Below are 24,767 nucleotides of genomic sequence, written 5' to 3'. Positions count from 1 at the left end.
ACGGCGCGGCCAGTTCACACACAGCCCTGCCGTTTTCGTATGCTAAGCACCCATAAAAAGAGCGTTTCAGCTTCCAACTGCCAGTTATCTAATAAAGACATTTTCTAATTTAACAGTTTCCTGTGTATCTGTGTTATGTTTTTTTTTCTGGGAACTGCAGGAATGGCAGCCAACCCTCTAAGTCATTTCCTGATTTCTTCCTTCTGGCCTGGATTAGTCCTGCCATGACCATCAGTTCTTAAATCCTTTCACAGCAGTAGCAAGTAGTGGGGGCTTCCCTTACCAACACACACACACACACACACACACACACACTCTGCAAGAACAAAACCAACCCCAACCAACCCCGCACAAAACACACACATTTGAAACACCACCATTGCTGCAGTCAAGGATAAGACATTGCCTGCTTCACGTTTTGCTCAGGTTATACACATGTTAGAGACCTAGTGTTTTCGAAAAGTTAAAGCTGGAGATTGGGGGGTTTTTTGGTTCATCTGTGGTGGTGGTGCCCTCTTGCGCCCCCATGGATGGGCATGCTCCCAATTCTGTCTTTTTCTCCCACCACCCTACACACACTGTTTGATGTTCCCAGTAACAGCTTCCTTCTGGAAGCCAGATGTTCTGAAGACCCATAGCGCAGTTCGGCTGTCAAAACTGAAAGATCACCTGAGATCTACTGAAAAACTGATGAGCCAAATTAGCACATGTGACAGCAAATGCATATTTGCAACATGCTTGGATTAAAAATGATAATAATAGTAATAAAAAACAAACAGCATCAGCTGAGAAGGGTGATTATTCATGGAACTGATAGGCAATTTAACCCTTTTCTTCTCTGCTGTGGTCCCAAGGTGAATCTCAAACTACTATTTGCTTTAAGGAAAAAAATCACACATTGGTGCATCTGAAGCAAAAATGGTTGACTGCCACACTCACCCAGTCAACCCTCTGGGAATGGCCTGTCAGAGTAGGTGTGGTCAAGATATAAAAGCAGCATCTGAGTATCACAGTTATTTGTGGCCCTTCTAGCACCCTGTCCAACGTGTCCATTTGGGGGACGGGACTGAAGGCCGCATGGACCCATGGTCACCAATCTCTGCTTAAAAACCACCTAGGAAGGAGAGTCCACCACCTGTTGTGGGAGTCCCCTCCACAGCTCTTACTGTCAGAAAGTTCTTCTTGATGTTTAGTCAGAATCTCCTTTCTTGTAACTTGAATCCATTGGTTTGGGTCCTAGCCTCGAGAGTGGGAGAAAACAAGCTTGCTCCATCTTCCTTGTGTCAGCTCTTTAGACATTAATTCCTCTTAAGAAGGAATTAAGAAGATCATGGAGCTACCACTGAAATCAGCCAAGTTACCCCCATCCTAACACTTTGTTCAACTGATCAGTGTTCTGATATCATTATGGTGCCTCCTTTTCCAGTCAGGTCCTGGCATCACTGAGGTTGGGGGAATGGGAGTCTGGCTTTTTCAGCAGCCATTCCTGGTCTCTTTAATGTGTAGCTCCACCCTTAACCAATGCTTGTTGCCATTCAAACACCTTGTTTCGGTGTGCCTTTCATCTGGATACAGCTGAGTGATGCCATGACATTTACTGCTCACTAGAGCAAATTTAGATGTTGGGGTGTGTTGCTATCGTGCATCAGACATATATGCCCTTGCACTGATTTATGGGTGAATAAAACGATTCTTATTGCTGGGCTATCTGCTTCCTTTGGTCCCTGCCAAGACACTATTTCAATTCTTCACTCCAAAATTCGAGAACATGAAAGCCCAGTTGCTCTTGGCGGCTAAAAGCCTCTGCTTACCAGCCAGCTACACCTTTTATGGATAATTTCTTGTGCTGCTTTTTCTCTCTCCCTCTCATAGTACTATGAGTATAGCAATTGTTGCCAGGAAAGGTTTCCAGCCCTATCCAACCACATGCTGGTTGGACTCAATCCAGCTCAAGTTCTTTGGGAGAGGCTTTGTACACTCCCAAACTAATTTTTTTTTTAAAGCATGCTAAATGTTCCTGCCCTGGAGATAGTAGAATTGCAGAACTGGAAGGGACCCCAAGGGCCATCTACTTCAACCCCTGCAATGCAGGAATATGCGAGGGATTGAACCTGCAACCTTGGCCAAACCAATGGTTTGACCACAGGGGTCCCCTTTTCAGCATTAATCTCCAACCAAGCACCAATGTTCTGTGGTGCCTTACACTAAAACAGACTGTTGGTACATCTAACCCAGGGGCAGCCAACACAAGGTCCCCTCCAGATGTTTTTGGACTACAGTTGTCATCAGTCCCTGCTAGCATGGCCGATGGTCAGGGATGGTGGGAAATGCACCAGGACCCTCATACTAGGACCCTCGTACCTACGGGACCGCCTCTCCTGGTATGTCCCACGGAGGAACTTACGATCTTCAAACAAAAACATCTTGGAGGTCCCAGGCCACAGAGAGGTTAGGCTGGCTTCAACCAGAGCCAGGGCTTTTTCGGCTGTGGCTCCGATCTGGTGGAACGCTCTGCCACAAGAGACTAGGGCCCTGCGGGACTTGACATCTTTCCACAGGGCCTGCAAGACAGAGCTGTTCCACCAGGCCTTTGGCCAGGGCAAGCCTTACTCCCTCCTTTGGCAATCTTCACAGAACCCTAGCCCAATGGTTGCCATCAATTTGATTTGAATTAATTTTAAAATGAAATGATTTTAGAATGTTGTATTATTTTATTGTTGTTAGCTGCCCTGAGCCCAGCTTCGCTGGGGAGGGCGGGATATAAATATTATTATTATTATTATTATTATTATCATTATCATTATCATTATCATTATCATTATCATTATCATTATCATTATCATTATCATTATCATTATCATCATCTCAACAACTTCTAGAGGGTACCACCTTGGCTATCTCTGACCTACCCTAATATCCTCAGCTCAGAGGGCCAACCTAAATATTGTACAAAGAAGCATGTGAACAGATTGTTGCTCTTTTCAGGTAAGGTTCGAAGGCATGCCAGCAAATTCAAGTTGTGCAGTTATAGTTAACTGGGAGGTCTCCTGCAACAAACCCACTTCCCCCAAATTTCTTGCTTTTTGTGATAAGTGACTGGAAAACATGAATAGTTGATTTGATAACATCATCTAACCTCCACATAGACAGATCAGAATGAATGCTCATTAAATAGCCAATGCCATCAAAAACCTTACTGCAAAAAAAATAAAGGTGAATGCTCAGTAAACAGACTGTTTGGAAGTGCCCATTCTTGAGAGGCATCTAGCTTGGTCCTGTCTAGCAGTTTGCTCTTCATGATCTCAAGCATGAGTGTTTCCTAGACTGCCTATCCAAGACTAAAGATGAAAACCATGTATTCTGCTACTGAGATGTGTTTTCAGTAGTAGAGCCCATAGATATACACAGGTTCAGGTATGCTCATGCAGAGCAAAGATAAATGATTTGGGAGTGGAGAATCCTATTTCTTTCTCTCATTTCCTCCATTCTCTCATTTAGCTTGCCCAATGCACTGAGTCATCCATAGGAAGGAGCAAGTTTGGCTGTGTTTGGTACAGATGTAAATGTGGGACACATGGGGCTACCATGTTCTCAGAGGATCTTCCAGTTATGCTTCCTTGCAGATGTCTTATCTCCTCTCCTACTCCTCTCGTCACCATTTGCCAAGCTGCTGTTGCTGTGAAACCATCATTCCAGTGGTGTGAGCCTTCCACAAGAGCATCAGTGAGATAAACAGATGGTGTCCAAGAACAGTGCAAATATCCTTTTCATGAGCAGTAAGGCTTTGCAATAAAGCTAGCCAGGGTCGAACGAAGCATCTTCCAACAGTTAATTAGTATTATGATTTACTGAAAAGTAGTAAATCATTAAATTAGTTTCTGCTCTTGTAAATATGAACAACTGACAAGGAGAAATGTATGTGCCTGTTAAGTCCCACTGAAATAAACAGAATGTAAATACTTGTAATGCTGTGCTGGACTGCAACTGCAGGACGCAATCCATCTGCAATTACTATATGATGTATTTCACACTGTATGCCCTTTTATTGGACTGAAAGCTTCACAGGACCAATCCACAGGACTTGATCTGGAAATATCTGTGCAACTTCACAGGATCTCGTAGGGCAGGAGTAGGGAACCAGTAGCCCTCCAGATGTTAAAGCTATAGTTTTCCCTGTAGTGATGTATGGAAGTGAGAGCTGGACCATAAAGAAGGCTGATCGCCGAAGAATTGATGCTTTTGAGTTATGGTGCTGGAGGAGACTCCTGAGAGACCCATGGACTGCAAGAAGATCAAACCTATCCATTCTTAAGGAAATCAGCCCTGAGTGCTCTCTGGAAGGACAGATCCTGAAGCTGAGACTCCAGTACTTTGGCCACCTCATGAGAAGAGAAGACTCCCTGGAAAAGAACCTGAAGTTGGGAAAGATGGAGGGCACAAGAAGAAGGGGACGACAGAGGACGAGATGGTTGGATAGTGTTCTTGAAGCTACTAACATAAGTTTGACCAAGCTGCGGGAGGCAGTGGAAGACAGGAGTGCCTGGCGTGCTCTGGTCTATGGGGTCACGAAGAGTCGGACACGACTAAACGACTAAACAACAACAACAACAACAGCCCTCCAGATACTGCTGGACTACAACTTCCGTCATCCAGGACTGATGGGAGTGGGAGTCCAACAATCCTTGCTGTAGCAGTAGTGTGAGGGAGGACACATTTACCACCACTCCTCCAGCCATGGTTTCCATTGTTTGCTGCAAATGGGTGCAGGTAAGCCTTCCACCCTTTTGTAAAAGAAAAGCCAATTTTTTGTCTACCGTGGAAAAACAGAGGCAGCCCTGGATGTATGCTCAGCCAGTTCACAGTTGCATGCCCATCAACTGCGGAGTGGGGCATCAAGGGTTGACTTGCATGCGTGAATGGCCTATGGCAGCTCAAACACCACAGGGAGAACGCTCAGATCATCCCATATCAGATCACTGTTTTACACTGGTGGTTGTTCACACATTCAGTAGCTGCAAAGACACAAAGCAAGCAATGTGCATGCATGTGTGAACTCACCTAATGTCTTTAGCCCTGGGCTAAAATGCCCTGTCTTCCTGTAAGATCAGTGCAGAAAGAATGGGACACACCAGAATAACTCCCAACTTATGTGCACAGCCTGCCAAAAAAAAAAAAAAAAAATCCAGGCTATGAACTAAAGGGAAGGTGGTTTTATTCTTAGAAGAGGATGCGAACAGCAAGAAGAAAATGCTAATTTAAAGCTGCAAATAAAAATGAATCCTCCTTTTTAGCCAGATCAGTTCGTGTTTCTTATAATTCATCATCTTTGTTCCACTCCACAAATCATTTCACTGAAGTCACTCTTAGACACATGGCTTTGCTGATTTTTAAAAAAAGTTATTATGAAGAAAGTCTTGGCCAACTGGTGGTTATGTCCTTCAGGTTGCTCTGCATTCCTTGACTCAGGACAGCAATTTGTATTAATTTGATTGTTCCTATGAAGGTTGTGCAGTGTAAAGGCTGACTTTAACAGATTGCTTTTGATTTATTGTTGCTTGCAGCATGTCTTTTTTATAACCACCATCCACGCTCAGTTGAATGCTTTGAGCTTTTGGGAAACTTTTTGGGGGTAGTGTGTGCGAGTCAGAGGCAATGGGAGATATGTGAAACAGCTTTTAGAGATGTGTGAAATACTTCTCCCTACAAACTTTTAATTTTACTAAAAATATTTTGACTTCCCCCAAAATTCCCAGGGACATTATCTCTGAAGTGTATGTAGTATCTAGTTTTGCTTTGCCATAGCAACTCTCATATTCACTATCAGAAATAAATATCAATTAATATCAATGTCACTTGATAAGGAAAATTATGCCAAGCATATTTCCTAAATCAAGAAGATGCACCCAGCTTGTTTTCTACGCTGCCAACTGTACTGAACACCCTTTTACAGAAGAGATAATCAATTACAGCCATTTAAAGTCTGTGATAAATATGCTGATTGATTCATCATACCAATCCACCAATTAATGCTTTTAGCACTAATAAAATTGTTAACGGATAATTGGGAAAGAGTCCTTTACCCAGCAGAATGCGCTTTGCAATAAATTCTTCCCACCTATAAATCAGTCCTTTTATTTAAATTTATATCCCACCCTGTCCCATAGGCTTAATGTGGTTTAGACCATTTTAAAGTGAAAAACGACAGATAGAGTATAAATATGCACATAAATATATACTAAACCTGGGTTTGCCAACTTGCAGCCTCTATCTCTTAAATCTATAACCCTGTGTGATTTGTAAATTTAGACGCAGTACCAATTTGTAAATGTTATCAACCCTGGTTGCGCAGATTTTTAAAAAAGCATTTCCACGGCCATTTTAAAGCAAAGTACAAAATACAGTTATGCATGACACCAGACATGTAGACCAAGACAGTAGTTGTGGACCATATTTCCTTCTGCACTGTGCCTGGAAATACACACTTTGGAACAAACTATCTGAGTTTATTAATATCAGCTGTCAACGTGGAGAGAACCACTCACCGCATGGAATTAAGTGAAATCATTTTGCAATGGCTGTGCCACATCAAAACAAGCCTGAGATTTGGGCCTGGTAATCCCCATTTTACAGATGAAGAATTAAGGCTGGGCAACATGGTCCATGTAAGTTCATGACTGACCAACGATTAGTACCCAACACTCCGAGGTCTAAGTCCAGCCTTCCCAATATCATCATCATCATCGTCGTCATCATCTATTGAATTCATATACCGCCCTACACCTAGAGGTCTCAGGGCGATTCACAGAACAAAATCAGAATATAAAACCACAAAATATATAATCAAAATAAAAACAACAACCCCACTGCCCTATGCTGGCTTGAGGTTGCAAATACGATGGCCCAAATGGTTCAAAATGGTGTTTAATTTCTAACACATCACCTACTTAAGCCCTAAATGGCCTTGGTCCAGTATACCTGAAGGAGCGTCTCCACCCCCATCGTTCTGCCCGGACACTGAGGTTCAGTGCCGAGGGCCTTCTGGCGGTTCCCTCACTGCGAGAAGCCAAGTTATGGGAACCATGCAGAGGGCATTGTCAGTAGTGGCACCCACCCTGTGGAACGCCCTCCCACAAGGTGTCAAAGAGGAAAACAACTACCAGACTTTTAGAAGACATCTGAAGGCAGCCCTGTTTAGGGAAGCTTTTAATGTTTAATAGGTTATTGTATTTTAGTGTTCTGTTGGAAGCCGCTCAGAGTAGCTGGGGAAACCCAGCCAGATGGGCAGGGTATAAATTTGTTGTTGTTGTTGTTGTTGTTGTTGTTGTTGTTGTTGTTGTTGTTAGCGTGCCAGAAAAACTAGAACAGATATTTTAAAATATAAGTGAATATAAATATAAAAACATATCTCTGCATTACCTAGGAAGAGCCCCACCATTGTTAAGAGAACGAAGGGCCAAGTCCCTATTCAAATCTGATCCTAACAATCAAGCAAAGGCGAATGTTGATGAAGCGAGAGCGACACTTACGAAGGTCACAGCGGATTCCGTAGTAACCTGGCAGGCAGCCACACTTGCCGGTGACATGATGGCACTCTTCATTCTTTCCAGAGCACTGACATACTTGGTTACAGTTCTCCCCATATGTGCCTGGCAGACAAGCTGAGGGAAGAGGAAATGTAAACCGATGAATTACATTTGTCTTGGTAAACACAGTGCTCAAACAAAGAGCTGGGTAGAATTTATTCAATAAGACCGCTGCCTGCAGAAGAATGCTGCCCTCTGGGACTTTGGGTTTATTACGTTTGCTTGGGGATTACTTTGTGGTTTGATTTTGTTTTGCTCAGTCAATTTGTGCCCAACTGTCATGGGCCAGTTGCAATTTTCTTGTCACTTAGAGAAAGTCATAGGTTGATGTCAAGGAAAATCGACTAAAATAATAAAACTCAGGAGAGTCTCCCAAATATGCGTGGTGACTCTCTCGCCCACAGATGCCTTAAAGCTTCAAGTCAGTTTCAAATGCTTGTGCTGTTTCTTTGCTGATTCTCTCTCTCTGCCCTGGCGGGAAGCTCATACTAAAAGTCTGCGGTTTATGCTACGTGAGCTATTCTCCACCACAAACACAAGTGTATGTTTAAATTATGTGTTTCCAGTGACACGTCATGGGAAAGCATCCAAGTTACTTAGGGGCTGGTTCACACATGCAAGGACACTTGATCATGTCACATGACAACTCACGTAGAATGATAGAATTGTAGAGTTGGAAAGGACCACGACGGTCATCTAGCCCAACCCCCGCAATACAGGAATCTTTTTGAACCCGCAACCCTGAGATTAAGAGTCTCATGTCCTACCAGCTGAGTTATCCCAGGTGGTTGAACCAATTGATCTTAAACCAATCCATTAACATGAATTGGTTAAAGTTAACATTGAAACTAATTGCGTAGTATTTTTGAAGTGATGTGAAAGTGCTATCTCTGATGGCCCATTCACACATGAGAGCCATCACTTCATGGATCAGTTGGCAAATGATGAATGGGCATGTATGAACCGGCCTCAAGTGTGCTGGGAGAAATCAATGCTCCATTTCTGCACCTGCTAAGGCATTGGAGGAAATTGTGTGTACCAAACACTATAGACCTGCAAAGCAAGAACTGCACATGCGAAGCACCCTTTGGGTTCAATGAGTCAAAACCTCAGTAAGGTCCAGTTTGAACGTAATGGGAATCCATAGGTTCCTGCTCTGTGTCCTGGGTTTATGGCAGGCTTCCTCAAACTCGGCCCTCCAGATGTTTTTGGCCTACAACTCCCATGATCCCTAGCTAGCAGGACCAGTGGTCAGGGATGATGGGAATTGTAGTCTCAAAACATCTGGAGGGCCGAGTTTGAGGAAGCCTGGTTTATGGGCTACCCCTCTTTCTCCTTTGCAGCTCTCTCCCAAGCCTTTTCAAATTAGCCGCTCTGAAATTCTTGTTGGTATGCCTTCCTACTGTTTTATGAGCCGTAATAACTCACTTGGTAGAACATGAGACTCTTCATCTCAGGGTTGTGGGTTCGAGCCCCACATTGCGCAAAAGATTCCTGCATTGCAGGGGGTTGGACTAGATGGCTCTCGTGGTCCCTTCCAACTCTACAGTTATATCATTATGCTAGATACAGTGGTACCTCGGGTTAAGTACTTAATTTGTTCCAGAGGTCCGTACTTAACCTGAAACTGTTCTTAACCTGAAGCACCACTTTAGCTAACGGGGCCTCCTGCAGCTGCCGCGCCGCCGAAGCACGATTTCTGTTCTCATCCTGAAGCAAAATTATTAACCTGAAGCACTATTTATGGGTTAGCGGAGTCTGTAATCTGAAGCGTATGTAACCCGAGGTACCACTGTACTCTGTTTCTGTGCTCCACTTTCCATGCCAGTTCATTGTTTTCTTGTGCTGTATTTTGTATTTGCATATCTTATTGTCAAGTAGGGGTTGGGTTTTTATTGTAAGCTGTTTTATGCCAGAAGTTCCTCAAAATTTATAAATAAGGGATACATCTGAAGTATAGATTTTAAAATCAATTAAATGAACTACCTTGCTTTAAATTAATTAAATGAACCACATACTGTTCATTCTTCACTTCTTTCACTGTGGAACTCCCTGCCCATTGACACGAGGCCTTTACTGTATTGTTTTCAGTGCCTGCTAAAAGCTTGTTTGTCTAGGCAAGCCTACCCAGATACGTAAAACTGATAGGTGTTTTTAACATTTCACTTTCTTGATGCATATTTATAACCTCTTCTCATGTCAGCTTGTTTTTAACTCTGACTTCTCTCCAGAGTTTTAATGTAAGTTTTATTTTATGTTAACTGCCCAGAGAGCTTTATACAATTAAGCAGTATACAGATTCCGGTGATGAACGAACGAACGAATGAATAAACGAATGAATGAATGAATGAATGACCTTATTCCTTCATGACAAAATACGCGCGCGCGCGCACACACACACACACACACACACACACACACACACAAAAACACACACATTAGGGGACCTACTTCTTTCGCAGCCACTGCCCACAAAACCTGGAGGGCAGCCACACTCCCCGCTCACGTGGTTGCAAGGGACACCTGGAGGGCATTTGCAGCGCTCAGTGCAATTGCTGCCATAGTAGCCAGGCAGGCAAGCTGGAGAAAATAAAAGCAAAGCCATCTCTGTAGGAGTCTAAATATATTTCTAAGTACTGTGACCCATCCTCTCCCTACGGCTCCAAATGGTCCTCTTGCTGTTCCCTAGAATTCTCCCCTATTGTTGTCTGCAGTGTTATCCAGCAGCTTCTGCTCAGGATAAACAAGTTGAGTGACCCATGCACAAGCCAAGAAACCACTGTGGGCAGAGAGAGGGAGAGAAACAATAGCCCAAATGAGCATGGTTTGACTAGGCTCCCCAGCCTTCATTTATTGGAAAACTATGGACAACTTCAGGGACACAGGTGGCGCTTTGGGTTAAGCCGATCAGAAGGTCGGCTCGAATCCCCGTGACGGGGTGAGCTCCTGCCAACCTAGCAGTTCGAAAGCACATCAAAGTGCAAGTAGATAAATAGGTACTGCTCCGGAGGGAAGGTAAACGGTGTTTCCGTGCGCTGCTCTGGTTCTCCAGAAGCGGCTTAGTCATGCTGGCCACATGACCCGGAAGCTGTACGCCGGCCCCCTCAGCCAATAAAGCGAGATGAGCGCTGCAACCCCAGAGTTGATAACGACTGGACCTAATGGTCAGGGGTCCCTTTACCTTTATGGACAACTTCAGGTCAGTGGGATTTGAGATGTTACAGAGCAAAAGAGGGCCTAATGGGAACTTACGCTTGTCACACTGTTCTCCTCTCCAGCCCATTTCACAGTGACACACTCCAGTCGGGGGGTTGCAGGAGGAGCTGTGCTCACAGTCACACAGCCCTTCACACCTCTCCCCAAAGGAACCATTTGGACAAGCTGAGGATAAATTGTGAAACACAAGCAAAATGAATACGTTCTCTCCCAGAGGGCAGGGGGTTTGAATAATTTGAGCACAACCACCACCACCTCAGGAAATAGTCAATATTTATGAATAGGGACATCTCAAAATTATGAGTGCCACGCTGAAGGTCAGGATTTGTAATCTGAAAGGTGTGGCATAGAGTTAAACCCTGTAAAGCAAAATTCTAGAATGTTTTACCTATATTATGAGTGTCCAACCACACAGTTGAGGCCTACACATGCTGCACATCCTCTCTGGGTATTTTTCATAACTCAGGAGTTTCAAAAGTTTCTCATGCGAGTCCTATTCAGAGTAGACCCCCTGAAATTAATGGACCTGGCTTAATTTCAAAGGGTCTACTCTCAGTAGGGCTACATCCTTATGAATGTAGACACATCAGTTTGCTAATATACGAAACAAGCTGGACTTAGGAGAATTCCACAGTGTCATCTGTGACCACTTATGTACAAATTTTGTGTAGTTTAAAAATAAAATAAAATCACACATAAATGAGATGGAACAGACTTTTGGATGAACACATGTGAATAATAATAATAATAATAATAATAATAATAATAATAATTTATTATTTATAGCGCGCCCATCTGGTTGGGTTTGCCCAGCCACTCTGGGTGGATATCCAACAGAATACTAATATTATTAATAATAATATTAATAAAGTGATAAAACATCAAACATTAAAAACTTCCCTAAACAGGGCTGCCTCCAGATGTCTTCTAAAAGTCAGATAGTTGTTTATTTCCTTGACATCTGATGGGAGGGCATTCCACAGGGCGGGCGCCACTACCGAGAAGGCCCTCTGCCTGGTTCCCTGTAACCTCACTTCTCGCAGGGAGGGAACCACCAGAACGCCCTCAGAGCTGGACCTCAGGGTGAAAGTGAAATGTGAAAGTGGCACTGACCAGAAACTGAGTGATCTATCCACCCCTAGTTTCTGTAAAGCATTTGGCCTATTTGTGAGCTATTCAAGATATAAGACAGAGGTAGAAACCAAAGTCAAGGGTCCCACTGTCTACCATCAAGCATAACAGACAACGGGGTCCTTGACTTCAGTTTTCACCTGAAGGGAAAGAGAGTGGGTGTGTATGTAAAGGAAGCCATTGAGATGATAGGTTTAGAAGGAGGAGAAAGAAGCCATACCTTGAAAGGGGGAAAAGGAAGACAGGAGTCCCCATACCTGAAAGGACGGCAAAGAATCAGAGAACGCAGATCGAGCTTTTGCATTTGATTCAGTCAGCAACATAATACACTAACAGAGCAATCCAAAACTGGCTTATGGTGGACTCTGGGTCCATTGGGAGTATCTCCGCTGGCAAGAACCCACAGAAAGCCCCCAAATGGGGCACTCCAAGGCAGAGCGTGAGCAAAACCAAGCTGGCCCAGGAACCACTGGATCCTGAGCCAGTTTCTCTGCTTTCGTGCAATGGCATCAGACCAAGTCGTCGTGCTCCTTACCTTCCACTCCAGCCACTGTTGTTGCCCACCACCAGAGGGCGCTCCAATAGATTCCACCCTAAGACGGAAATCCTGAAACCATTCATTTAGGCCAGGCATAGGCAAACTTGGCCCTCCAGATGTTTTGAGACTACAACTCCCATCATCCCTAGCTAACAGGACCATTGGCCAGGGATGATGGGAGCTGTAGTCCCAAAACATCTGGAGGGTCGAGTTTGCCTATGCCTGATTTAGGCCTTTTTACCGAAGTCCCATTAAACACCAGTGCAAATGCTCCAGTATAACGGATATCATTACTGCAGCTTTAGAGCTCCTATCTTAAGGCTTGTTGCAGGACCAAGAGTTATGTGGGAAAGGGCACATAACTGCAAGATGTAGTGAGTGCAGAAATGGCACATAATCACAAATGGATACAGCAACACAAATATTTTCGATTATCACAGGGGCCTTTTATAAAGTTAAAAGAACTGTGATCCTTACGAGTATCACAATGGTCCCCAATCCAGCCTGGACGACAAGTGCATTTCCCAGAACGATGATCACAAATTCCACCATTGCTACAGCTGCAGCTCTGCTGACATCTTTCTCCATACTTCCCTGCTTCACACTCTGCAGTGAAAGAGAATAGACTTTTACTAGTTTATGAACGAAACTATCCAGCCTGAAAAGAACTCAGTCTTGGCAGCTGACCTTCAGCTCTGCTTAGATCGAGTTTAACCAATGTAGGTTTATTGCTAGTGTACCCAAGCCCTTTGGGGACGAGCCATTATATGAACTGATATGAATATGGAAGCAGTCGGTGGAAGAAGATTGGAAGAAATTTAAAGTTTATTTACAAAAACATTGTAAAATTAAGGAATGTTAGAAGGAGGCTGGAATGAAGTTATGTGGCTTTAGCAGAAGTATTATAAAGGACTAAGTAAAAATAGATTGTTAATGGATGAAAGGAGGGAAGGTAAAGTTACATTGTATTAAGATAAAAATTGGAAGGATGGAAAGGATTTGTTGAAATAGCTAACCGAACTAGAATACAAAAAAGGGAGGTGCGAGGAGGTCAAGGAAACAAGCAAATGAAAGATAAGCTATGGGAAGGTTCGTTGTATTTTTCTTTTCTTTTTTGTTTTTTCTTTTTCTTTTTGGTTTAATTGTATCTATTTTTCTGTTTGCTACAAGTCTGTGTTTAATTTGGTGTGTTTTCTTTTTCTTTTTGTAACTTTTAAAACCTTAATAAATATTATTTTTTTAAAAATGAAATGAATATGGAAGCAATATTGACAATATTTTCTCAAATTTACCCAGTTCACAGGCTATTCCGGCCCAACCTTTGGGGCATAGGCACTCTCCAGTCGCGGGATCACAAGTAGCCTGGTTTTGACAGATGCAATGCTGCAGGCAGCCCTTACCATACAGACCCGGAGGGCAAGCTGTGGACAAGAATATATTTTAGCTTAGCATGAAAGGACCATCACTAAAATTGTGCATAGGAGTCATTTTAAAAAATGAGGATGAGGCATGTTCTGCATTCGATGTTGCAAAGGATGCTTTTTGTACCTCATGGGTTCAAGAGTGCCATTAAGGGAGACCAGAGAAGGGAGCTGCCTTTGCTCACTATTATTCCTCAGGAATTTCTTGTTATGGAGGCAGGAAATAAAAAATTTAAGGTCATATATATACATATATATATATATATATATATATATATATATATATATATATGATAAATGTTCATAACTGCATATATAAACCACATGTCTGAAACCCCACAGAAAAAGTCCTGAAACCATTTTGTCCCTCCCAAATGGACCTCAAATATTTCTCTGCAAGGTCGAAGGAAAATGGAAAAGCCTCCCCATTGTCTTTTCGTTCACAAATCCTGTCTTAAGGGTATGTCTGTGTATGAATAGGGTGAGCCTGTGACCTGGCTCAGGAACCAAGTATTTGTCATTACAAAAAACTGGCCAGGCTCCCCAGGGTATCCAGTCAAGTGATCATTAACAGGTAACCTGCCAGACAGGAGATAAACAACGCACTCAGATTTCTGTTGTAGACCGCCTTTTCTGTGATGTAGGTATGATGTTTGTGGGGGGTGGCCTTGGGTTACACCCCTTCTGTGATGTAGGTATGATGTATGGAGGGGTAGGAAGGTGGGGATGCAATCCAATGAAATGTGGGCATATGAGGGGTAGGGAAATGTTCAGTGTAAAAAGTTGCAACATGACCATATCAAGAGATATTTGGGTTAAACTAATGTAATTTAGTTTCGTTGGGCTGTTGCTCCTGTCTTTTCTCCCATTAACAGGGACAATGATGGCAAGGGGCAGGCCTCTACCATTTTGTCCAGCCTCTTTTCCTGCTCTTTTGGATGTGGCAGACATTTTGCATTATGCCACACCCCTATGATGGCCAATTTGTGCTCGTAACACTTTCTCAAAATTCCAGATGTTCCCACTAGCCCAGAAAGGTTGGTGACTTCTGATCTAATGTAAAAGGGTCCTAGTCAGACTGCTCACTGACATGTGAATCTCCTACCTGCAGGCGGTGTTTTTATGCATTAAAAAATGGCATCTTTGCCTGCTGTCACAAGTGGTACAGGCTATATTACTACCTTAAGTCTCTACCATCTCATTGGGGTCGTGGGTGGTGCTGTGGTCTAAACCACGGAGCCTCTTGGGCTTGTTGATTGGAAGGTGGGCGGTTCGAATCCGTACGATGGGGTGAGCTCCTGTTGCTCTGTCCCAGTTCCTGCCAACCTGGCAGTTCAAAAGCACACCAGTGCAAGTAGATAAATAGATCCTGCTGTGGCAGGAAGGTAAACAGCATTTCCGTGCGCTCTGGCTTCTGTCACAATGTTCCGTTGCACCAGAAGCGGTTTAGTCATGCTGGCCACATGACCCGGAAAGCTGTCTTTGGACAAACGCCAGCTCCCTCGGCCTGAAAACGAGATGAGCACCGGACCCCATAGTCGCCTGTGACTGGACTTACCCATCGAGGGGTCCTTTGCCTTTTTTACCTTTCCATCTCATTCTACTGCATATGAAGACCAGACCTTTGTTTCGTTGCCACCTTGATCTACTGTTTGGCCAAACTAGGCCCAAATTTAAACCCACAATGTACCTTCCTGACAGACTGGTCCTCTCCATCCAGCTGTGCATATGCATGCCCCAGTGATGTGGTCACAGAGTGCTGCGTTCTTACAATTGCAACGCTGACGGCAGCTTTGTCCGTAAGTGTTAATGTGACAAGCTGGAGAGAGGGAAAGAGAGAAAATGAACCATAAAGCCCAATCACGAGACATCAAAGGACACATCAAATTCATTTGGAACTCAATTCAAGGAAAATAAAGAGAGGAAACTGATTTGGGATGGACGATACTTTCATGTCACGCACATGTGTTTGTATATTCATTGCGACTGACAAAGAGACCCGCAAATATGTATCATCATAACACAATTTGAATGGTGATTTCTTTTCTTTTCTTAGAAAGTAACAATTGGAATCATTTGCGTGATAGATCAGCTGTCTTCTTCCAACAGAATGTCTGGGTATAAAACAAACTGCCACAGCCAGTCTGACGGGCTGTTTGTTTGGAAACTCTTCTGCAAAGCCCAGCTTTTTCTTTATTGCTGGCAGAATCGCTGTAATACCAAATGAGGCTGATATGGTATCAGATATCTGGCATCAGTTTACTGATATGGTATATGCAAATACAGCACCAACTCCTCTCAAAAAACAAACCATGCACACGTTTGCACCAAGTGTCCAAAGGAACATTTCGTGTGAAACTGCATAATTTGCATGCTTTATTCTGATTTCCCATTGCAGATTTTGCCATCTTTGTTTGAAAGGTGGGCATGGAGGTACCACTAGCAGTTCAGTATTCTTTTGTCTCTTCTTTTTTCTCACCACTGCTCAGAGTAGGAAGAAAAAGTCTGATCTGGTAGAATGCAGAGAGCTGTTTTACCCAGAGTCAGACCTGTGGCCTAATGCATGGAAAGAGAGCTGGGTTTAGTGGACCTTTGGTCTGATACAACATTGCAATCCTACATTTTCTCCCTCATACATGACACTGCGTGGCTCTACGTATGCCGATATATAGCACCTGGTGCTCATGTTTAAACTTAACATGTGTTGCCAGCTGCCACAAGGTAAAGGTAGCATCCATTACTGCAGTAAGCCTGATAGTACCATACACACATCTGCAACCATTTAAAAAATGTGGATAATGGGAGCATGACACAAATTTGCATCACTACGTGATTGAGCAGATATAAAGCTGCCTTACACAATACACAATGTGTATTGAACTACTGTGTGGTTGCATGTACCCCATGGTAGGTAAAAAGGACCCCTGGATGGTTAAGTCTAGTCAAAGGCAACTATGGGGTTGCGGTGCTCATCTTGCTTTCAGGCCGAGGGAGCCGGCGTTTGTCCACATACAGCTTTCCGGGTCATGTGGCCAGCATGACTAAACCACTTCTGGCACAAGAGAACACCATGACGGAAGCCAGAGCGCACGGAAATGCTGTTTACCTTCCTGCCACAGCAGGATCTATTTATCTACTTGCACTGGCGTGCTTTTGAACTGCTAAATTGGTAAGAGCTGGGACAGAGCAATGGGAGCTCACTCCGTCGCAGGGATTCAAACTGCCAACCTTCCAGTTGGCAAGCCCAAGAGGCTCAGAGGTTTAGACCACAGAGCCACCTGCGTCCCCTCCCATGGTAGGACAATAAGCAATCACTGTATGTAAACAACTGCTGACACCCATATGAAAGGGTCTGAAAATGGGGAGGATTCCTCCTGCTTTCATTGACCTCATATTTTTCTCCTTGGGTCAATGGCTTGGGGCTATTAGAGAAAAAATACAGACACAGCAATTGTCTGAGGTCACAAATCTATGACTGGGGTAGAGATCCTGAGCGTTCCTGACTTCTATTTAAGGTTTTCCTTTCTATATTTTTCTGGCTTATGTCCCTGCTCTGCAGCATGAGATGTAGGATGCTGGCTTGAGCCATCTGTTCTTTCTCTTCCACATCCTCTGGGCATGGCTGGCAGGTGAACTTCCTGCTGGCCATGTCCCAACCCAGCAAGGCCTGCCATGACAGATGCAGAACTTCTGGTACTTTAGACAGCTGAACAAATGCCTTTGGGTGCCCTCTAGAGTACTAGACAAGAACAGCTGGTTCTGCCAAAGGGATGTGCAAGAAAACCTATCTTCATTGTGTTGCACTGAGCCATCACTGACTCACTTTGATCCAAGGCTGCTGGCCAGAGTTCAGCTCTGGAACCTATTGAAATGCTGGTCCTCAACTGCGGAACATCATTGTCACTCTAACTAATGATGAATTCACTCTCAGGGTGCCAACAGCACAGTAACCAAGGGCACCTAGCTGGAAGAGGGAGGTATCAGCGCACTCAATGTAACTCATAAGTTTGCAGAAGTACAAAAAGTTGTTAAAAATCAGGACCCAAAATAGCGCAATAAAGATTGGGCATGCTTAGTAGGCACAAAACACTGCAACTGACATTTCACACATGCACATATACTCCAAGAAAAGTGTTTTAGTGCTAATTAAAAAAAGAAAACTGATTAAAACACGCACATGCACATACCCCTTTTCCAGTTAATGCCCATTTAGAAATAAATGATGTCATTGCAAAGGGCTTTTCCTCCATTGTTTAATTCAAAGCATCATTGTGTTGTATTCAAGTGGTACTTCGGTAATATTTTGAATTGAATGAAACACACTTGTATTTAAGCAGTATTTCATTTATTTGGTTTATGTAATAATTATGGTGTTTTAATGCAGATTAAAGGATGGATATGTATAAAATATTAAACAGGTTAATAAAACTATGCACACGGTAAAGGTCACTGCGTGCTGAATTGGAAAATACCCACCTGCCTGATTTGTCAATACACAGATTGTTTGCAAAGGCAGAACAATAGCAGCATGGGCAACCAAACCTATAGAGTTTGTGCTACTCTTCTATTCTGCAAATGAATGACTGGCAATAGGGTGTTTTGTCTTTTTTTTTTTTTAAGCTTTTTGGCTGGGGTGGCTAAAACCGGATTAAAAAGGGGTAAGAAAAAAAACGGGGGCATTTTTACTTTTCTTATTTATTAACTTTGTATACCACCCTTCATCCATAGATCTCAGGGTGGTTCACATATGTTTTATTGCATGTGTGAAGAGCACAGAACTTGTCTGGAAGCACTCTAAGAGAGGTAAGGCAGAGAGGTCTCAGCACCTATCTTTCAGAAATTAACCACTTATTAGTGGTGAAGCAAAAGCCAGGTGTGGATATTTAAGACAGGCATACAGGCCCATGTGCATGCAAACACACACATCTTAGAGCAGAACCAGATGTTAGAAGCGTGATGCAGGTGATGTCGAATACAGCAGCCCCCTCTATCCTGCTCCCTATCCTCTGATAGCACCTAGTAACGCAAAATGCGACATCACAGAATCTTCCCATCCCCAGCAAGCTGCTGTCCAAAGACATGAAACTGCAGGGAACAGAGTACAACCCCAGAGCATGGTCATATCATGCTACGTGTTGAAGAAATGCTACGGGGAAAAGGAGAGGAGGATATATGTTCTTAAAACATCTAACCTGGCCTCAGATACAAGCATTAGTGGCTTCTATTGTCCCGAAAGCTGAATCAGCCATTTTCGCGCCTTCTGAATTCTTCAGTGCAAGTAAGCCCTGGCTACGAGTGAAGCTCATCAATGTTGCAGCCGTTTGCCTCGGTGCTTCAGACTCGCCCTGCAGGTGCTGGTGCCCTCTGCCTGCTAACCGAGCAAAAGGGGCTCGTTTATTTTATTCCCGCTTGCTGGCAAGCTCTCAGCAGATGGGTTGCATCCTCCCTTATCAATAATTTTGAAAAGCTTTTTCATTCACGCTGAGCAGCCTCCCTAAGCCAGCGGCTTTTAATAGCATTAAGTCTTAGAGCAAATCAATTTCTGTCTCAATTATGCGCCAGTCTTGCGCTCCCCTCCAAACCTTTTACTTCTCTCTTAGGAGAAGATCTCTCCATCACCCGGCACCGCGAGGCCTGCATATAAATACGATGTTGTCGTGCGTTGCCAGAGGACCTGGAAGTGAGCCATCACCCGACTGCTTTAATAGCAACCTTTGGAAGAAACCAGCAGTGTCACCCGTGTATTACAAGGCATTACTGGCCAGTCTTTAAATCAAAGCGATGATTCATTGTTTAGCTAAGAGGCAAAGGGGGCTACCTTCTTTGCATTGTTGTTTGACCTTATCCCTTTAACTCGGAGGCAAACGAAGTTGCAAAGACTGTGGCACCTTAACTAGTGCACAAAATAAATCAAAGGTGGTGCAGAAAGCTTTAATGGTCCCATCACGCAAGGACAAATAGTGGCTTTTGGATACGAGTACAGTACACTTTGGTGGGAAGATGAAGGAGACAGGGATGGCTTAAGATGAAGGGTTTTGTTTCTTAATTAAACTTAATATGTAGAAACAAAGCTTGCAGGGCCTTTTTAAAAAAGAAAATGAAATAAATCGTCCAGAAACATCAGTCAAAGACTAAGCTGATTGATTGCTAACTTCACAAATGTTTGGAAAGTCACAGCAAATGGTCTGTGACTGAAGAAAAGTTATCACCGTTCTGATTTGGTAACAGCCTGGGTTCTTATACAAGGTAACACAATAGGCTCATATTTCACCAAACCTAGAGGGCAGCTACAGAGGTGAAGAACCTTCCTCTTGAGTAGCTCTGCTAACAAATGATGAGAGTAAAGTGTCCACTGAGCAACTGCAGAATGTGGTGTGCTGTGGTGAGCTTTCAAGTCGAACGGTTTTTAAAAGCGAGGTTCCGGCCCTCACCACCAAGGAAGAAAACCTGACAACGTCCCTAAGTGTTACATGCTGGAGGCTCGGAAACAAGGCCACATAATGGCTTCTGTTACATGGAGAATACGAAGAAAGAGAATTTGTGCTCTGCAATCTACAAAGCCGGCTTCAGTTTTTTGGGAGCCCTTGGACACCTTTGCCTAGGGAAGGTGCTGTTACTTTTTCTTGGGGCAAGTGGTGTAGAGATGGCCAATTTGGGGCAAGAGGTTCACTGACTTAAAGAGCTGGCAGGTCTCCTGAGCCATCATATTACAGCTTACGTAGAACATTTATTTGTGTACAGCTTGGAGAAGTCAGAGGCAATATTTATTTATTTATGGAATTTATATTCCCACCCTTCTGCTTGAAGGAGCCGAGGCATCAATAATGCCTTAATGATGATGTCTTAAGTGGGCCTTGCACCAGGGAGCAACCAAGATGGCAGCACTGATTCCAAGTAGTTGGGCTCTGGCAACTTCCCTACATGACTAAAAAGATTCCTGTATTGCAAGGTGTTGGACTCGATGACCCTCGTGGTCCCTTTCCAACCCTCCAATTATATGATGCTAAGACCTGATGTCATATATGATGTCAGATGTGTGTCAGGAAAAGGCAGGGTTTAGATGGAAGGGGTTTTGCAGGCACCACTAATCAGTTGATAGTCAGCACTTGGGAAAGTACCGTATTTTTTGCTCTATAAGACTCACTTTTTCCCTCCTAAAAAGTAAAGGGAAATGTGTGTGCGTCTTATGGAGCGAATGCAGGCTGTGCAGCTATCCCAGAAGCCAGAACAGCAAGAGGGATTGCTGCTTTCACTGCGCAGCGATCCCTTTTGCTGTTCTGGCTTCTGGGATTCAGAATATTTTTGTTCTTGTTTTCCTCCTCCAAAAACTAGGTGAGTCTTATGGTCTGATGCGTCTTATAGAGTGAAAAATATGGTACTAAACTTGGGAATCATACAGGCAAACATTCATTCATTCATTGAATCTTTTCAGTCACTTTCTATTGCCCAGAGCAACCCAAAGCAACCTGCAACCAAACAAGCAAATAGACAAAGTGTCACCTGATGTCTCTGCGACATCAAGTGATTGAAAGGTGGCATGATACTTGGCCCACGGCTGTGTGTGGAGTTAAGGATCTGGCCTACCAGCCAGATCCAGTTTTCTACCCATTATAAAGGTTGGACTACATAGATGTTCAAGGGGAGGGAAGGCAGTGATGTTTCCTTCTGCCAGCAGTCCATTACCCCACCTTCAGGAATAAGTTAGGAGGAGGATTAAAAATGAAAATAAAGTCCTGGTGCATACACCTCCCTTTGGACTCAGAATGCTAATTACAAACTCAATGCAAACAGAAATGCCAGAAACTGTCTTATAACATTTGTCCATCTAGCTCAATACTGCCTACTCTGACTGGCAGTGGCTCTCTTGGATCTCAGAGGTCTTTCACATTCCTTGCTACCTGTTCCTTTTAACTAGAGATGCTGCCAAAGCTGCATTCAGGACCTTCTGCATGCAAAACACGTGCTCTTCTATCACGGACCTGTAATCATCTATCTCAATCTCTGTATTGTTGCTGGCATCCGTCTGTCTCGGGAACAAGTGGAGGATTGTGCCTTTGGGGGTGAAGTCAAATTGTCAGAAGGTTACGCCACCTGCTGTGACTGTATAGACTGATACGGGACACGTTTGGTGTCATGTCTATATATAAACTATCTATTACTGTGAATTATCTTCTATAAAAAAATGGATGTAAACTTGTTTTGCCTGGCACCAATGGAGCACAGCACGACCAGTTTATTATACTCTTTTTTCGGCAGGTGTTGCTGTGGAGGGGTACAGAGCTTTTGCTAGCATGGCACAGTGCTGGTGCTTTTTGCTGCAAAACCCATTATGATTACATCAGGTGCATTGGTTTGGGCCTGCAAGAACTCATGCTCTTACTACAGGATGGGTAGTAAGCCTTAATCTTTCCCTTGATCCACTTATTTCTCAGAGGCATAATGGCTTTGTTGAATATTCTGTAATGATAGAAGCAAGTTCTGGCAGAAAGGTTTTTGCACACAGCAGCAACCAAACACGCCAAGCCGACTCACAACACCAACTCGGCGGGCATCGTGCCTCAGTTGCAAGCAATGTTTACCTTGGAGGATCCAGCTGTTCTCCATTCTTTATGTATGGCAAATGCTTGTTTGTTTGTTTGTTTTTTTTGTATAGGAAAGGCCATAGCTAAACTTGTCCATCAAGAGAATGCATCAACAGAATAAGCATAACAAATTTTTGCAGAAGGCAAGTGTTATTGTTACATTCTGTCTACATCAAACGATAAATTCAGACAAAGATCTTCCACGGAAGAGATTGATTTGCACAATCGTCACACTGTTGGATCCATGTGGAACTGGATTATGAAACTGATCTATCTGCTGTGATCGCTAAAGAGTTGCTTGCATCCAAGATTCCTTCCCACAACCCATTTCCATTCAGATCCCAACATACTGTGATTTCAAAGCCAATGCGCCAAGGGACATTGAATTGAATCTGCTGTTCAATTGACCCCACCCCCTCTATTGCCATAGAAGTAGATTTGGATAACCTGTGGATGTGGGGATTAGCAAAATGTAGGAGACAACTGTTGCAGCCAACATGTGGTAATAATTTCAAATAGCTAGACCATCATACAATAATTGAATCATCATAACCTTATGAATCAACCCTTGCTATTTTTTATTTATGTAAAAGAGGAAGAAATATACTCTACAGCTGTTGTCAAGTGTTTTATGCACGCCTAAGCAACAGCACATGCACATCAAAATTAACTTGCTCATCGTCTTCCCAGCAACTTGCAGCCTGCTTATTAAACTTGAGAGGAGCACAAAAATGAAGATTTGGGGTTCCACGGGTGAGCTCTTGGAGGGGAATGCCCCCCCCAAATCATGAAAAATATTATGTATAATCATGGTGCTTGCATGCAAACAATCACTCTGCATAAATCACGCTGCACGCACAGATCTGCATCTGCACACAGATCTGGTATGCACACACGGATGAGTTTGGTGAGATTTAGAGAAATGCTTTCTCATTAGTATACAAACCTTGCTCACAGCTGGGCCCGATCCAGCCAGGGAGGCACTGGCAGGTTCCATCGATGTGATTGCAGACAGCTCCATTCTTGCAGTCGCACACCTGGTGACAGTCCAGCCCAAAAAAGCCATCTGGACAAGCTGAAGATGGAAAATGATGAGATGGTGATACTCATTTGTGTATACATCTATCTATCTGGCAAGCAATATTCGCCTTCCCCAAAACAGAGCTTTTAGGAAGTAACAGGGGAATGCACACATTTACGTTTTAGTTAAGAGCTGATCCAAGAGTCTGTCTCTTGCACCGGAGGCAAAGCGGTGCTTGGACTGTAAAACTGGCCTCCCTCAGCATGAAAATGTTTAAATAACATATTTGATGCTAGCCAGAAAATTATGCTGCTGAAAGAATAGCACGGAACGTCTAGTCAGATAGATTCAGTCATGACCCACCATGCTGAACACAATACACTAGTCAGACATTTCACTTGATGGGTCACAAATGAGATCAGCACTCCAACCCAATCCACAATGTTTCAAAGGAAGTCCAGGTGATAGTGTGTTGTGACCATGCCAGTGAATTACTCATCAATTAAGCATGTTAAGCTCTAGGGTTTCCAACAGATCATCCATAAAGAAAACAAGTAAAACTCCAGCAGAGGGCACAATAGTATAGGTACAACATTTCACATGTGGTGGATGCGTGAACATATAAAGCCCTTCTGGGAGAGGGTATTTACCGAAATAAGCTATAATACATGTGAAATGTGTCAGTTTGCATTTCTTAGTACAGAAAGTATTGATCTGATGTGTAGAGATCTTTCCTATTTAATTAATTCAAGAGGGTTCTGGAAGCTTCTCTGTATGAAAGAAGCAAGCAGAAGGTTTGTGATGTTTGGGTTATACCTTCAGAGAAGCTGAGTACAGATGGCTTAAACTGGTTCTGTTATCTCTTCTGCCAAGGTCATGTTGACTATAATAGTGAGGCCAGAAGGAGCCTGGGTTTCACTTTCTTTATCTCTTTTCCTTCTGGTGTGATGGTCTGTACATAGTATGCTTAGTGTTAAAGTTTTGACTTACTATAAGTTATTGTAGGTTTAAGTTAAGTCTGCTGCAACTGGATTTCTTACGGACAGTGCCAATCCTGAATGTATTGGATTTGTGACCATTATGCTCATTTGCCTTCAGTAGCAGTAAAGCTCTGCTGGATGAAATATTAATTGCCTCTGGTTTATTTTTTGGGAATCCTGCAATGTGTTTAAGTTTTTACTCTGCTCACTACATGCTGGAATCTGCTCTGGATCAATACTGAGTAGAATTTCCATGACATGTAAAATGTACCTCAGGTTTGGAATTGTTAGCTAT

General features: G+C 43.3%; 1 protein-coding gene across 8 annotated transcripts in view; it reads right to left on the bottom strand.

Moving 5' to 3' along the window:
* LOC309342067 (uncharacterized protein) overlaps positions 1 to 24,767 on the bottom strand; it is a 223,481-nt gene that overhangs the window by 12,793 nt on the left and 185,921 nt on the right. For 5 of the 8 annotated variants that reach the window (XR_014156695.1, XM_081862106.1, XM_081862111.1 and 2 more), the window contains 7 exons: positions 23,418 to 23,546; positions 15,580 to 15,708; positions 13,761 to 13,889; positions 12,946 to 13,074; positions 10,836 to 10,964; positions 10,035 to 10,163; positions 7,527 to 7,658 (listed from right to left, as the gene is read on the bottom strand). Coding sequence is in view for 7 of the 8 variants with exons in the window: in XM_081862106.1 (XP_081718232.1) it covers positions 7,527 to 7,658; positions 10,035 to 10,163; positions 10,836 to 10,964; positions 12,946 to 13,074; positions 13,761 to 13,889; positions 15,580 to 15,708; positions 23,418 to 23,546 (906 nt within the window). In the remaining variant the exon portion in view is untranslated. The remainder of the gene's footprint in view (positions 1 to 7,526; positions 7,659 to 10,034; positions 10,164 to 10,835; positions 10,965 to 12,945; positions 13,075 to 13,760; positions 13,890 to 15,579; positions 15,709 to 23,417; positions 23,547 to 24,767) is intronic. The other 3 variants (XM_081862110.1, XM_081862108.1, XM_081862109.1) reach the window with 3 other exon arrangements.

This window comes from Podarcis erhardii (assembly GCF_964252035.2).
Source record: "Podarcis erhardii genome assembly, chromosome: 5".
Taxonomy (NCBI): Eukaryota; Metazoa; Chordata; class Lepidosauria; order Squamata; family Lacertidae; genus Podarcis; species Podarcis erhardii.
This window is presented reverse-complemented; position numbering and strand designations above follow the sequence as displayed.